At 46.3% G+C, this 15,624-nt stretch overlaps 1 protein-coding gene across 2 annotated transcripts; it reads left to right on the forward strand.

Moving 5' to 3' along the window:
* Window positions 1-1,294: 1,294 nt before the first annotated feature.
* On the forward strand, window positions 1,295-10,953 carry AMER2 (APC membrane recruitment protein 2). 2 transcript variants are annotated; one of them, XM_060637510.3, is made up of 2 exons: window positions 1,351-2,164; window positions 2,543-10,953. In XM_060637510.3, the coding sequence occupies exons 1-2, from the start codon at window positions 1,351-1,353 to the stop codon at window positions 3,424-3,426; spliced, it is 1,698 nt and encodes a 565-aa protein (XP_060493493.3). In that variant the 3' UTR covers window positions 3,427-10,953. The 2 variants fall into 2 exon arrangements, with proteins under 2 accessions (XP_060493492.3, XP_060493493.3); XM_060637509.3 differs by having other exon boundaries at window positions 1,295-10,953.
* Window positions 10,954-15,624: the final 4,671 nt, after the last annotated feature.

A 15,624-nucleotide genomic window follows, 5' to 3' on the forward strand; every position in this document is an offset into this window, starting at 1 on the left:
CATTACGTATTCCTAAATAATATTTATGAATAAAATAAATGGCAAAGAAATATTATTACGTATTTATCACGTTCTTAAATAATAGTAAATGTATATGTTATATATGCGTGTGTACATGCTTCTCCACATTTCTTCTTTTATTGCTAATAACCCCCCAGCCAGGATCACGGAATTAGGTGTGAAGGTTACAATATTAGCAGTCACCTTCCAAATCAGATTGAAGAAAAGATCCCCAGATTGGGCGGTTCTCCGGGGCAAGGTTTTCCTCTCCCCAAATCATGTGGGTTGGAGCAGCCGCAGAGACTCTTGGGCCCTCAGGGATGCTGCCAGGCTCTTCCCCGCCAGGAAGGGGGAGAGGGCTGCAGGAAGGCCTGGGGGTGTTGAAGGGGACGGGGTGGGGGCTGGGGTGGGGGGGACAGGAGTAAAGCTCGTGTCCTGCGGAATGAAAAAGAAGGCGGCAGGCCCTGGCCTCCGAGGACCACCTGCGGACCCGAGATTCTCAAATAGGGCGTCCCACTCTGCACTCATCCGCCGTGGCCCAGTGCGGGCCAGGCAGTGGCTCCCGTGGCCCGAGCCCCAGGAGCTGGAGTCTGAGATAAAAATCTATGGCTGTCCCTAAGGACCAGTCCACGTCCACCCTGCAGAACTGTTGCACTTTCCTTGCGGAGCGTTGCTACTTGGTGTTCGACGGAGGGCTGGCGTTTTTGCGGCCAGAATCAGAACCGCAATAGCGAGGATTCCACCTCCACCTGCAGACTTGTGCTCAGCGGCGGGCGAGCCGCAGAGGCGAACAGACGCGCTCCCTGCCTGCGGCTGCCTGGGGCCCAAACGGTACGGCCAGACACGACAGGCTGGGGGCAAGACACACACACACACACACACACACACACACACACACACACACACACACACACACACAAAGAGAGACTCATGAGGCCCGGGACAGGCGCGGGGAGGAGGAACCATTTTGCTGGGTCGAATTTTCGCGTCTCTTTGTCCGTGCCGGGGGCGTTCCGTGATCCACGAGCGGGCTTGCGGAAGGAGCATCTCTAGAGGACGACCGCGAGGGCGGCGGGATCCGAGCCGGGATCCGAGCGCCACCATGACGCCTCCCGGGTGCGCAGCCGGCTCGGGGCTCCGTCGCCTGCCCCCGCCGCACACACGCGCCGCGCCGGCTCCGAAGCGGGCTGGGGAGTTATGTAAGCCCCTGGCGGGAGGGGAGAGGGTCTTGGATGCGTGCGTCTCTCGCGGCGGCGGCGGCTCGAGCGGCTCAGGTTGATGCAGACCCCGATGACAGGGGCCTGGCGCGAGCGCACGGCTGACGAAAGCGGCTTAGCCCGCTCGGTTTCCATGGCGACGAGCGGGCGCGGCGGCGGCGGCGGCGGCGGCGGCGGCGGCGGCGACCGCGCGTCCGCGGGGGGCTGCAGGAGGAAGGCGGCGGCCGCGGCCGGGACCCTCGCGGCAGACATGGACTCGCACTGCGACTGTGCCGCCGAGACGCCGGCCGCCGAGCAGCCGTCGGGGAGGATCAACAAGGCCGCGTTCAAGTTGTTCAGGAAGAGGAAATCGGGCGGCGCGATGCCCAGCATTTTCGGGGTCAAAAACAAAGGGGACGCGAAAGGCTCGGGTCCGACGGGGATGGCGAGGAGCCGGACCCACGACGGCCTGGCCGAGGTGCTGGTGCTGGAGAGCGGCAAGAAGGAGGAGCCGCGCGGCGGCGGCGGGGGCGGCGGGGGCCGGCCGGGCGCTGCGGCGGCGGCGGCGGCGGCGGCGGCGGCGGGGGGCGCCCCCAGGGCGGCGGGCCCCGGCGGGGGCTCCGCGGCCCCCAGCGCCGTGGCCAAGTCGCACAGCTTCTTCTCCCTGCTGAGGAAGAACGGGCGGCCGGACAGCGGCCGGGGCGAGCCCGCGGACGCGAGCAGGGCCGGCGGCAAACAAAAGAGGGGGCTCAAGGGGCTCTTCAGCAGCATGCGCTGGCCCAAGAAGGACAAGCGGGCCAAGGCGGAGGCCAAGGGCGAGCGCGCGGGGGCGCCGGGCGGCCTGGTCCTGCCGGGCTCGCTCACCGCCAGCCTGGAGTGCGTCAAGGAGGAGACGCCCGCGCCCGCGCCCGCGCCCGCGCGCCAGCCGGAGCAGCCGCGCGGGGACGCGCCGCCAGAGCCAGCAGCAGGTGAGCCCGGAGGGGGGCAGCCGGGGCCGGCCCCCGCCGCTCGCGCCCCCGCGCCGGACCGCCGACGGGCCCCCGGCCCCGCGGCGCCTCGGGCCGAGGGCGCCCGGGGAGAGGACGCCGCGGGGCACCGGCGCGCCGAGGAGCCCCGGGCACCCCCGGAGCCGGGCGCGGGGGAGGAGGCGCACCCGGCCGAGGAAGCCTGCAGGACAGGTGACGCTCCGGCACCGCCCGTCCCCCTGCTCGACGCGGAGTGCGGCGGCCGGGCGGCGGCCGCCCCCGACCCTTCCTCTGTCGATCCGCCCTCAGACCCGTCGGCCGATCGTATTTGTTTGATGTTTTCTGACGTGACTTCACTGAAAAGCTTTGACTCTCTTACAGGCTGCGGAGATATTATTGCAGACCCGGAGGACGAGGCGGGTCCCAGCTGCGACAAGCATGCCCCCGGGCCTGGCAAGCCAGCCCTGTCTAAAAAGAACCCCGGCGTGGTGGCCTACCAGGGCGGAGGGGAGGAGATGGCGAGCCCGGACGAGCTGGACGACACCTATCTCCAGGAGTTCTGGGACATGCTGTCGCAGACCGAGGACCAGGCCCGAGGGCCCCAGGAGGCAGCGGCCACGGCGGCGGCGGCCCTGGACGCCCAGGTGGGGCCGGAGACCCCCAAAGACGCCAGGTGCGCAGAAGGGGCCAAGGACGTGCCGTTGGGCAAGCACCGGAGGCTCAACCGGGTTCCCATGGAGCTCCATCCCAAGGAGGAGCCCAAACCCCCGGAGAAGGAGCAGCAGGAGGGCGTCCCCAACAGCGACGAGGGCTACTGGGATTCCACCACTCCGGGCCCGGAGGAGGACAGCGCCGGCGGCGGCGGCGGCGGCGGCGGCAGGAAGGCGGCCATCCCCCGGGATAGCTACAGCGGGGACGCGCTCTACGACCTCTACTCCGATCCGGATGCGGGCCCGGCCGTCGTCCCCGCCAGCGAGGAGACGGCCTGCTTGTCCCGGTTAAAGCCCGTGTCCCCGGTCACCATCACCTGCCCGCTGCGCACACCAGGCAGCCTGCTGAAGGACTCTAAAATCCCCATCAGCATCAAGCACCTCGCGAACCTCCCGTCCAGCCATCCCGTGGCGCACCAGCAACCGGTCAGGAGTGAGATGCCCAGAACAAAAATCCCGGTTTCCAAAGTGCTGGTCCGCAGGGTCAGCAACAGGGGCTTGGCTGGGACCACCATCCGGGCAGCGGCGTGCCACGACACTGCCAAAAAGTTGTGAGGTCTCCGAGGCCGACGTGCGTGGACCACACGTCAAGGAATACAACTTTCCCTGGGAACCACTGAAATAAGTTTTGCTTCCCCCTAAACGGAGGCTCTTAGGACCGTCCCTGCTCCAGAGCCTAGACCCAGGAGGTCCCTGTGCGGCCAGCAGGGGCAGCAGGATACAGCGTGGAGGGGGTGCTACACATGGGATTCTCCTCTCAAGATAAGTTTCCTGAGAATTATTTTCAAGCACTTTTAATTTTTTTACCTTTAAAAAAAAAAAAAATCTTTGGTTTTCCTTTTTTTGCTTTGATGCGCTCAACACTTGGAAGTCACCTTTACTTGCCTTTGCAGAAAACAGGACTTACCCAAACAAACCCAAGTAAGCGTCATGCCGTGATACTTGGCCGTGCCAGGCAGGGTGCAAAGAGGGCCTGGAGGAACCACTGCCAACCCCAGAGGAGCCCCTCCTCTCCCAAGACACCTTCCTTCCTTCCTTCCTTCTTTTCCTTTTTCTTTCCAGGAAAAAAAAAGAGAGAGAGAGAGGGAGGGAGAGATAGAAAGAAAGAAAGAAAGAAAGAAAGAAAGAAAGAAAGAAAAAAGAAAAGACCCTTTGCTGTACCACTGTGTGGGAAACACCCCCAAAGCTGAAAGAGTCTGGTCTTCACCTGATGAGCAGAGGGGATCAGTGATTGGCAGAAAATTTGCCTACTTTCAGTTGCTGGGTATGCAAATAGGTCACTATCTACCACCAGGACCATAAAGGAGCAGTTTGGTTTGCTTGGTCTAGATCATTTGTTTGGAGAGAAGTAAAAAGCTCAACAGAGCAGGATTTCTTTCTTTCTTTCTTTCTTTCTTTCTTTCTCCTTTTTCTTTCCCACCCAGTGAAGAAATTAGGATCAGGGAAAGATTTCTCTAAAATGCCAAGAGACACAGTATTTTAGCATTTATAAACTGTAACCTTTTCATGTGTACATAATGCATATTTTACAGTTTATCCAGCTGTTAACATTTTATAATCTATCAGTAACCTCGAATTTAAAATCTGGTTTTATAACTAGTTATGATAACTGTCCCTGAACTATTGATGTTCTTTTATGTACTGTAACCTAAAGCAATTCTGTTTTTGTTTTATATGGGTTCTCTGGCTCTCAATGCAGGGGTAAAAAAAAAAAAAAAGAAAAAAAGAAAAAAAGAAAAGTCTATTGTGTTGACCTCCCAGAGGAATGGTTCTGTCTTGTCTTGGGTAAGAGACTATTTATCAGAGATTTTTACCTTGGTTATAAAAATTTTGGATTCCACCATCCTACAATATAGGGAGTCCCAAATGAGGAACATATAAAGAAAAAACAAGAGAAAAACACAGTTTTTCATGTTAGTTGACTTTTGCTTTATGGACTTGTGATTGGGACAGGTATGTTCAGAATATGACACTGGCAAGCATGTGTATCATAAACATTCTATGCCAAGATTTTTTTTTTTTTGAAAAGTGGCTTCCTTATATGTATGTTTCCTATTATTTTAGATGAAACATTTATTTCAGAACAGGTTACCATATGCCTGGATACTTTGAGTGATTAACTGAAGCAGCTCCTAGAACGCTATTAGCCTCTAATGATTATGTAATATCCTCTCTGAAATGCTCTTCAGTGTGTGTAATCAGAAGACCAGAGCTCCTACTAGGAGTTGATTCATGGTGTCAGGACGACTAGATATTCTCAAGCAAAACTACATGCATGTGAACGGCATAATATTCATACACTATATGAGCTACATAGCTCCCATCTTCCAGAGAGATTGCCTAAGTAATGAACTGATGGTACATGTTTTTAAAGCTTGTGTTCTGTGTCATAAAGGAAAGAAAGAGGCAAGCTAAGTATACGGAAACCTATTTCAACAGTACAAAAGGAACGAAATAAACAGACATCAAAGGAAAACAAGTTTGAGCCAGTAGCATAAAGCAGATCGTTCCCATTTTAAATTTGCAGTGATTCAATTAGAAGAGGTAGAGATTTGTTGAATTTCTTTATTAGTCAGATTACTGGCTTTTATTGCATTGTGTCAGATCCTTAATGTCATTTCAAAGTACTGTTTTAATATTTAATTTCCTTCTATAGATGAGGTCCTATAATCAGACATAGCCTTAAGCACTCTGAACCCACCACCAGGAATTCATAAAGCCACTCGCACGCACACGTGCTGATGCACTCAACTGTGCACAAACTAACACACAAAGGCATCTACTGCACACTTGGAAATATTTTACACATTCTGTCTTGAGAAACGGATTTAAATTTGATTTCACCCCGATAGTGCTAGTTAGACTCCAGCTGCATTCATTCCCCCCCCCCCGCCCCCCAGCGAATGTAAAGAACGTAAATTTCATTCCTAGCTGTAAAACAAAGGATCTTGATTTTCTTCTCGTGCATTTGCTTGTGAGGGTTGTAGTCTCCTCTGTGTGAATCCATGACAAAAGTTCTGTTTGCTCATTTGTTCAACTGTACAGGAAAGTTAAGTGTACCTGAAGTACTGATGAGAATATTGTAACAGTAAAGGCAATCTATTGATAAATCTCTTTTATAAGCACTGGGACAAACTATTTTTGCTTTCACAGTTCTGGGACTCCTTTCTCTGATTCCACCGCGATGCTGTGTCTTCTTTTATAAGTAAAGGAAAGTGTCAGCAAAGTTTACCTTCATTTTCTCTTGCCTGGCAATTAACCAGTTATGCAAGATGTAAAATATTTTCTCTTTTTTTTCTTTTTTTTCCCGTATGTTTTCCATTAAAAAAAAAACCAAAACCTCTATATCTTTAAGAATTCCACCCACGCTAGTCAAAATGAAGGATGCAGGCAATTAATTAAATGGCCTCAGTAGGTTGATGGGAAATCAGGACCAATGCAGGAAGCCTGGATCGTAACCTTGTCCACCCATAGGCAAGGAATCATAGTTGCTTTTTTTGTGCCAAGGGCTACTTTCATTCATGTTCTTGGAGATTGAAGAGTTGGCTTTTTTTTTTTTTTTTAGCATTTTAATAGATTTATAGTCCAGTTATTATTATGCATTTCCTAAATTGGCCATATTTGCTGATTTTTTTTTTAATGGGAAGGATTAAATGTGGGCTGATGATACCTTTGCTATGTTGTGTATGATTCTGAGATGCTTGGTTGATTAAGTCTGTTTAGTCAGAGAGCTGAACAAATTAGAGAGGAGAAAGTCAAATCAATGGTTGGCCCTGCATTTATCAGTGAGTTTAATGGCTCTGCACAAAGACAGCCTGACTTTAATGTCTACATCACACAATGTTACTTGAACTACTCTGGCATCAGTTCTAATGGCAGTTGGATGCTTTTATTCTTCCATTAGCACTGACCGGGAGAAATTTTACTATAGCATTTTCGATAATTGCAAGAGGAAATAGATTTTTATTATTTCACCTAATAACAACAATGACATAGAGGACATTAAGGGCTTCCTTTAGATACGTTTTCCACAAATTATCTGCCTATGTAAATACAAAACGTTTCACGTTGATGAATGTGACGTTTTACTGAGTTTTAAGGGTTTCTTCATTCATCTCAGAAGTAAGTTTTGAAGTATTTGCACTTGAATGGATAATATTCAAAGTACCCTTTGCTCACACAGTTACCAAGGTAAAAAGGCTGTGTTAGATAATCAAGGTTTCTTATACGGATCTTTCTGAGTTTTCATTCCTTACATCTTTGTCAGATTAGTCTTCAGAGACTTTTTACCATTCACTTTGTATGCAGTGATTAATTAAAGCAGCTTTCTCCCCGCTCTCTCCGTAGCCACCATGTTTACTTGGTGCCCTCAGATGGCAGTAAGGGGACACTTCTTGCGAGGGTGGAGTGTTTTGACACTTGCATAGTGGAACACATTTCCTGAGGGTAGTCATTCCAGATTTCTCCCCTGAATGATGACAATCTGGCCTTGGTCCCCTGTGCTCCGTTTCTACTGAGGCGTGTTCCAATATATTTGCATATACTTTGTGCTCATTCTTAAGCAACTAATCATTCTTAAGAAACTAATTAAAGAATTTTATACTCTTAAACATAAGGAGAAAGCATCACAGTTGCCTCTTCTCACCAGTGGCAATGGCTGGTTTAAAGTACCCGGATGAAGTAACAGGAGGAACCCAAATACCTGGGCCCTACCCGTTTCCCTCCGTCCTCTCCAGGCAGCCCAAGGGATGAACAACATAGTTCTTATTCGTGGAAACTCGGCCTTAGGGATTTTTGATTCCCCACGCACAAATATGCACGACAGCTTGGGACCACACGCTGGCCTGGCCGACTGGTGACATACAGACCTGTGCGGGAAAGCAAGAGGCAAGCGTTTGCTTCATAGAAAGACGTGTCTGTAACATGGTCAGGTGGTAAGTGTGGTTCCCCCTCAAGGGCGGGCAGCGTCTGGCCCTGAGCATCTCCTGACGGCTGGCATAAATTGCTTCTCAAAGCCTTTGCACTGTGCTGATGATATAGAGGAGTCGGCTTCTTGCAAGAATAGTCCACTTATAAGGAATGTTTTTCTTTCACTGCAGAGAATGCTTTCAAGGAGCGATTCAGAAGGATAGTTTCATGATTACGGAAAGGAGTCCCTTCTCAAACTGAAAAAGGACAGATTAAAATGGCCACGAAGCCTCCGGAACTGAAACTGGGCACATTTTATGACCGATAAGTACTTAAATTCAAAGCAACCTGTATTCATGGGGCATATACTGTATCTGATACTTCATAGAACCCCCTTCAGCTTGGAGTTTACACATAGCCGTACCGTGATGGGACTTTCTTCACAGTCCCTAAAAACATCTTTCTTTTATCGAGGGCTAGGCAATATTACTCCCCTCGTGTGCCATCTTTCATTCCTGCTTTATGTTTGTTTCCATCCCGTTCCATCTTTACCCCTCCCCCTTCCCTTCTTTCCCTTTCTCTCTTTTCCCCTAGTGTCTGGGACAGGAATATAAAGTCTTCACTAACTTAGGGTGACACAAGAGCTAAAAACTACTTCATGGCATGACCGGCTCACTTCCAATAGAAAAAAAAGCCAACCCAAGCCATAAAGCTGAGAATTGGTTTTGTGTCTGAGACGATGGGGCTCCCATCACTGGCAGAGAGACGGGCACTGTTGTGCAGTTAACAGGCAAACGCTCTGCTTTTTTTTTTTTTTGACGGTATCCTCTCTTTCTCGGGTTTAACATCAAAAATATAGACAGAAATCTCTTCTGTTGTCATGGCAATATTTCTTCCCTGTAGGATTTCAGTCATTCCGGGCACGTTGCACGTGGTTTTCTATCATCAACCCAGCCCAGGCTTGCTCTGGGTGTTCCGTGTGGCTTGTTTAAGTAGGAACTAGCTGAGCGATCCCTCGCGTCAATACAGTTCTGCACTTCAGAGACAAGCTCCTGGCTCTTTCAAAAGTAGCGCATCCTACCTTCTGCCTGTGGCCATTGAATTCTGGCGCCTATTTTCTGATTCATTAATTCATTCAACTAATATTTACTGAAGACCTAGAAAGTCAGCCACCGGGAATTTGAGGGTTGTATATTGAAGTATAACAACTAACATATACCAGGTGTCGACTCTGTGCCGGGACGATCCTCTGTGCATTGTTATCGCCACGGTCCACAAGAACCGTGCAGGGTGGGTATTAGCTCCATCCTGCAGAGGAAGGAAATAATGCGCGCAAAGGTGAGATACCTTGTCCAGAGTCGCCCATTTCGTACGTAATGGACAGAATTTGAATGAGAAACCTAACTCTATAGCTCCTGCTTTAATTACACATCTTCTTTTTTAGCCATGTGATTCCATTTTTGTATAAGTCGTTTTAAGTAAGAAACTGATCAAAGTTCTGAACTGTGAGAGCCAAACCAGATTTTTATAATTGTGGAGACCATTCAACCGATGACAATTCTGACTATTTGAGTTAAAAGTGAACTTGTTTTGGTTTTTTGGTTTTTTGGTTTTTAATTCTTTGATGGCTTTTATACATGCAAGTCTAAAAGATCTCAGAGTCTAGCAGGTTTTTTCCCCACCTGGGCCAGTCAAAATTGTGGACTATATTCCCCGGTTATTCTCGAGTTACACACAAGCAGGTCTGCCTACAGATTTTGTAATCTGCTGTCTGTTTTGTCAGTAACAAAACCAAAAACAATTTCAGTAGTGAACCCAGCGGGTTGCAAGCTGAGTTTTCTTCCACTCCGCTTCTGTTCATACTCCTGTATTTAGGGACAATCCATTTGAAATTGTAACATGGTCACAATTAACAAGGTTATTTTACTAATCGATGACCTGCCTACGCTTGGCGAGATGCTTTTAAAATGGATTTTAGACCTCGTATTAATAAGATGTAATGAAGAGTTCGGTGACAGGTGGTCATTCTATTGAATCGTCAACTGGGGTCCTTTTTGGTAACTACTCAATAATTGGTAGAGTAACTTTCTGCTTTGTGTGGGAAGATAATATTTTTAATAAAATACAGCCTAGGTGACTGGCTATCAGAGACATATTAAACTTTCTCAGATACCTACCTGGATCATCTAATAAGCTAAAGCAGAGATACTAAAAATACCTGGTCAAACCGCATAGGGGCACAGAGCACAAACACAGCAAATCCTTGTGACATGCCATGAGATGGCCCTCGGCAGCCTAAAGGAATTAGTAAACCTTCTCAGATATCTACACTGCAACCATTTATCCCCCACTGCACAGTTATTTCTAAAGAAAGGAAGAGAAATGCTAACAAAGTAATAGATGACATTGTTACTGCTTCTAGGATGAAGTTATCTGAACGCGAAGGATCCGAGAGTGGTCGTTCTATCAAGAACGTCAGGGAAAATGGTTTTGACGCTATAGGCAAAGTAAATTTTTGTCATTTTTACTCGACTCCAGCTCTCTGCCGGGCTCATTGCTAACTTCAGGTTTTGACCAAGTTATTTATATGAAATATCTCAGTGTACTATAGGGAATTGCAGGTTATTTGAAAATAATGACAAAGAAGACCCAAATGAGAAACTCCATCTCTATAATTAGTTTTCCTGAAAGTCAGGCATGTCTTTGAGGACAAGCTTTTGGCTGTATTATTTTTGTGCACAGGAGGAAAATGGTTAGTAGGTTTATAGATATTATTTTTATAATAGAATGTTAAGTCCCCCCCAAAACATCAAAAATTGTCTTCTAGAACTACTCTATGTTTTTAAAACTTGTTTTACAAGAGGATTCCAGATAGCAATAGGATCTTTTCTCCTTCCTCCAATGATTTAATGGGATAAATGAACCAATGTTTATATTTTTAAGCCTGTAAATATTTTATTTTGGGTATTTTGTATATTTGTTGATATAATTCCATTTTGTGCATATGTATCATTGTGCATGTTGCTGTTTTTGATAGCCACTCTTTTAATGAATGTAAGAAGCTTGAACTAATAGCACTTTTCTTGTTTCATTCAGACATCTTAAAATGAAAATACAACACTGCCATTTTAACTGTTGTGTTCAATTCAGCCAATAAATTTTGTTGCTCCTTTACATTTAAAGTGAATTCTGTAGGTTATTTTTTCGGGATCAATCTTATTTCCACCCTTTTCAGTTTTTAGAACTGATTCGAATGATTGTGGTAATGGCAGTGTGATGTGTGTGTGTGTGGTGTGTGTGTGTGTGTGTGTGTGTGTGTGCGCGTGTGCGTGAAATTGGTGGAAAAAACCGACAGTGGGCCCGTATTTCTTTTCACACTTTGTAAACAAGTGAAAAACTGTTGTTTGCCTTTCGAAAGCCTTGTTATTCTGATGTGGATCTGATCTCTGAGCCTTTTGCTCAGAAAATCTCCATTTCTCATAAGCACACATGAGGCCGGCTAATCTGCTGTGACTGTTAGGACCAACCAACTGGAGTCTTTTTTTTTTTTAACTTTTTTTTTTAATGTTTTTATTTATTTTTGAGACAGAGACAGAGCATGAGCAGGGGAGGGGCAGAGAGAGAGAGGGAGACACAGAATCTGAAACAGGCTCCAGGCTCCGAGCTGTCAGCACAGAGCCCAACGCGGGGCTCAAACTCACAAACCGCGAGATCATGACCTGAGCTGAAGTTGGACGCTTAACCGACTGAGCCACACAGGCGCCCCGACGGGAGTCTTTTAAAGAGTTGTTTTCTGGTTTTTATTTTGTTCTGTTTTTTGGAGGGGGGGGGGTGTTAAAAAACAAAATTCAACTGAGTGAATTTGAAGATCGAATTGACTTCATTAAGCAATTCGTGAATTAGGCAGCACTCCCTCCCAGCAAGTAGACGCTCTGAGCAGTTGTACAAAATAGAGGGTTTTTATAGGAAGGATCGTGGGGCAAAGAGTTATTAGTAAAAGAAATAAAAAAGGATTATTTCAGGGGCGCCTGGGTGGCTCAGTCGGTTAAGCATCTGACTTCGGCTCAGGTCATGATCTCACAGTTTGTGAGTTCAAGCCCCACATTGGGCTCTGCGCTGACAGCTCGGAGCCTGGAGCCTGCTTCGGATTCTGTGTCTTGTTCTCTCTCTCTCTGCCCCTCCCCTGCTTGTGCTTTCTCTCTCTCTCTCTCTCTCTTTCAAAAATAAATAAACATTAAAAAAAGCATTTATAAAAATTAAAATTTCATGAGCTGGAGTTGAACAGAGAACTTGCTTTTATGTGCATAGAGATAAATACGGATTTCTTGGATTGGGAATGAGGTATGGAGTGGTGCAGGATGCTTATATACAAACAAGCAAACAGAAGGGAGTAGAGGTGGTCTGAAGCATGATCTTCTGAGACAGGTTATTCTGAAATGAAAAGCCTACATATAATTAGGAGAGACTAAGGGGAAAAGCGTAGTCTTTGTGGAAGAAATCAAGGACAGTAGCTGAGCTGGTTGGAGTGTTGGCATCTAAACCAGCAGTGAACAGACACGATGGCGCTGAAATCAGAAAGGCGCTTCCCCCCGCCCCTCCCCAGATACCAAACAAGGGGCTAGAAGAGAGAGAGAGAGAGAGAGAGCAACCATGATTGAAGGCAGGTGGCTGGGTGGTTGAGTACACACCCGCTTAGCGGAGAGAAATCCGCTTAAGTGTGTTTAACACGGAAAAAAAAAATGTAACTCTATGGGCTCGAGAGAAAATAATTTAAGTCAGCGAGCAATTGCCTCTACCATTTCAAGCCACGGACGTGCAAGGCCCATGTACTGAATCAGCCTCAGTTGCTGAATACTTCTCATAGAGTGAATATTGCTCTGCCCTGAGTGGGATGTGGGATTCTGGGATTTAATGATAGCACCATTTTCATGTGACAGAGCAGCCAAACGCAGAGAAACCCATCTGTTCTGACGCAGAGGGAGTAGTTGGCCACACTAGACTCACTGATAGATGTCAGTCTCCAATGTGGGCCTTCACAGGAGAGTTCTAAGAGCATACACGATTTCAGCCTTTCATGCTGTTTTCAACGCGTGGAGAACTTTAACCTGAAGGTTTAGAATCCCAAAGAAGCAACTGAACCAAAGGGGAGTGAAAACCTGTGTCTCAGAAGGAAGAGGTCAATGTCATAAAGAGAACAAAGCAATGGAAAACGGCCCTTGAATTTTTCTATCCCGCCATGCTTTGTGCTCACAGACCCCTGCACCCTCCAGGACATGGCAGGTGCTCGTGAGCCAGCAGTCACATGGGGAAAGGGATATTCCCAAGAAAGGATAGAAGTCTGAAAAGACCAGGACCCAAAGCTACAGACACATTCCGTTTTCCTAGTTATCCCCCAGGTGGGAGGGGGTTCTCATTTTAGATCATTTAAGATTTTATGCTTTTCTGGCTTCTAGGTCTAAGATTTGAGAGCTTAATTTCTTTCTTAGCTCCTGAGATTTCTAGATTCCCTATACCCTGTATAAAAGTGGCCTTTTAGAAATAATTGAGAGTCCTTGATGGTTGTTCTCAGTGTCGGAAGCTGCCTCCACGTTGGCTTTGTTGCCCAGGGGGCATAGGAACTTACTAGGGGATTCTGGTTCTCTTGGGAAGCTCAAGGACAACTCTTGGCCAGGTCCTCCAGTGGTCCCAGGTCTGATGCCACAGTCTAACTGCAGCTTTCCTCTGATGAAAAAGTTATATCCATTATATGTATCAGAAAAGAGATTCATGTCATTTGGTTTAGTTAACAACCATCGACTACTTGCTGTGTTAGGTCCGTGCTCAGCTTGGTGGGTATACACGAGTGAGACATAACACTCTCTGCTAAAGCCACTTAAAGCTTCCCGACAAACTCCCTGAGTACAAATCTCTGTCTTGGTGTCATTTCCTGGGGAATCTCAACCTCAGATGTTATTATTTCCATTTTGCAATGAAAAAGTGAGGCTTAGAGATCTTACATGTTTCTGGCAATACAGAAATTTAGAGTTTTAAAATTTTCTTGTACAGAACACTTAAAAAATGCCAATGTTTAGTTTTATTTCTCTATATGCATATTGAGCTATCAAAGGAGAGAGGCCAGAAATCCCTGGATGTTACTACTGATTCCTGGAGGCCTAGAACTTTCAACTTTTGGTTCCAGGGCCTAAGAATGGACTGGGGACCATACAATAGGCAGCTGAATCCACAATCAGAGTGGATGAGCTGTTTTGTAGAACGTTTTGGTAATTGGAAGATCAAGCAGTCACGAAATCAGTAAGGATAAAGACTTGAGAAAGACTTTTGGACACATGTAATCCTGGAACAAACAATTGGAAAATCCACATTCTTTTCAAGTACAAATAAAACATTTATTAAAATTGGCTACATCCTAAGCAATGAAGTAAGTCTTAAAGCTTCTCCCAAAAAAAAAAAAAAAAATCAGTTACATGCAGAATATGTTCTTTTACTACAAGTATGCTAGAAATTAGTAGAGATAAGATAACTAAAACCACTCCATACATTTGGGACAAATTTTAAATGTGCCTTTCAATACCTTGTGGATCAAAGAATAAATGAGAATGAATACTAGAAAACAATTAGAAGTGCACAATCATGAAGACATTATATATTAAAACATGAAATATAGCCAAAGATTACTTAGAAGGAATTTTATTTTTTATTTTTATTTTTTTAAAATGGTTTTTGACTTTTTAAAAAAATTTTTTTTTTTAATGTTTATTTATTTTTGAGACAGAGAGACAGAGCATGAATGGGGGAGGGTCAGAGAGAGGGAGACACAGAATCTGAAACAGGCTCCAGGCTCGGAGCGATCAGCACAGAGCCCGACGCGGGGCTCAAACTCACGGACCGCGAGATCATGACCTGAGCCGAATTCGGCCGCTTAACCCAGGCGCCCCCTTAGAAGGAATTTTACAGCCCAACATGCTTACATTAGAAAAGATAAAAGGCTGAGAATTAATGAGTTAAGGATCCATTTTAATCTAATGTAAGAAGTTGGAAAAAGAATAACAGAATAAACCCATAGAAAGTCTAAGTGAGAAGTAATATAACTTAGCAGAAAGTAACGAGACTAGAAACAAAGATACTCTAAAGTGGATCGACAAATACAAAAATTGATTTTTTTTTTTTAAACATTTATAGTATTTATCAGGAAAAAAGAGAAAGATTCAGAATGGGAAGATGGGCATAATTTCAGTTGTGGCATCGATAAAAAGAGAAAAAGTGCTATAAAGCTATGGCAATAACTTCAACATTTAGACAATACATACAAATTCAAAAAAATATATAAATTGCCGAAAGTGGCTTGGGAAGAAATAGATAACATGAAAAGTCCCAAAACTGTTATAAAGACAAGGGAATCGGCAGTGAAAACTCTCCCGCCCCCTCCAGACAAAACAGTAAAACCAGATAGCAGAACCAATGTCCTACCAAACATCTAATGATCAGGTAACTCTAATCTGACACAATCTCTCTCTCTCTATTTTATTTTATTTTATTTTATTTTATTTTATTTTATTTTTAAACATTTATCCATTTTAGAGAGTGAGAGAGACAGAGCATGAGCAGGGAAGGGGCAGAGAGAGAGGGAGACATAGAATCCAAAGCAGGCTTCAGGCTCCGAGCTGTCAGCATAGGGCCCGACACGGGGCTTGAACTCACGAACCTTGAGATCATGACCTGAGCCCAAGTCAGACGCTTAACTGACTGAGCCACCCAGGCACGCCTCTCTCTCTTTTTTAAAAAAGTTATTTATTTATTTATTTATTTATTTATTTAGAGAGGGTGTGCGTGAGCGGGGAAGGGGGC

The sequence above is a fragment of the Panthera onca genome, chromosome A1 (genome assembly GCF_046562875.1).
Source record: "Panthera onca isolate mPanOnc1 chromosome A1, mPanOnc1 haplotype 2, whole genome shotgun sequence".
In the NCBI taxonomy this organism is placed as follows: Eukaryota; Metazoa; Chordata; class Mammalia; order Carnivora; family Felidae; genus Panthera; species Panthera onca.

Coding starts and splice junctions, on each gene's coding strand:
- AMER2 (XM_060637509.3), top strand. CDS start 1,351: ATGGCGACGAGCGGGCGCGGCGGCGGCGGCGGCGGCGGCGGCGGCGGC.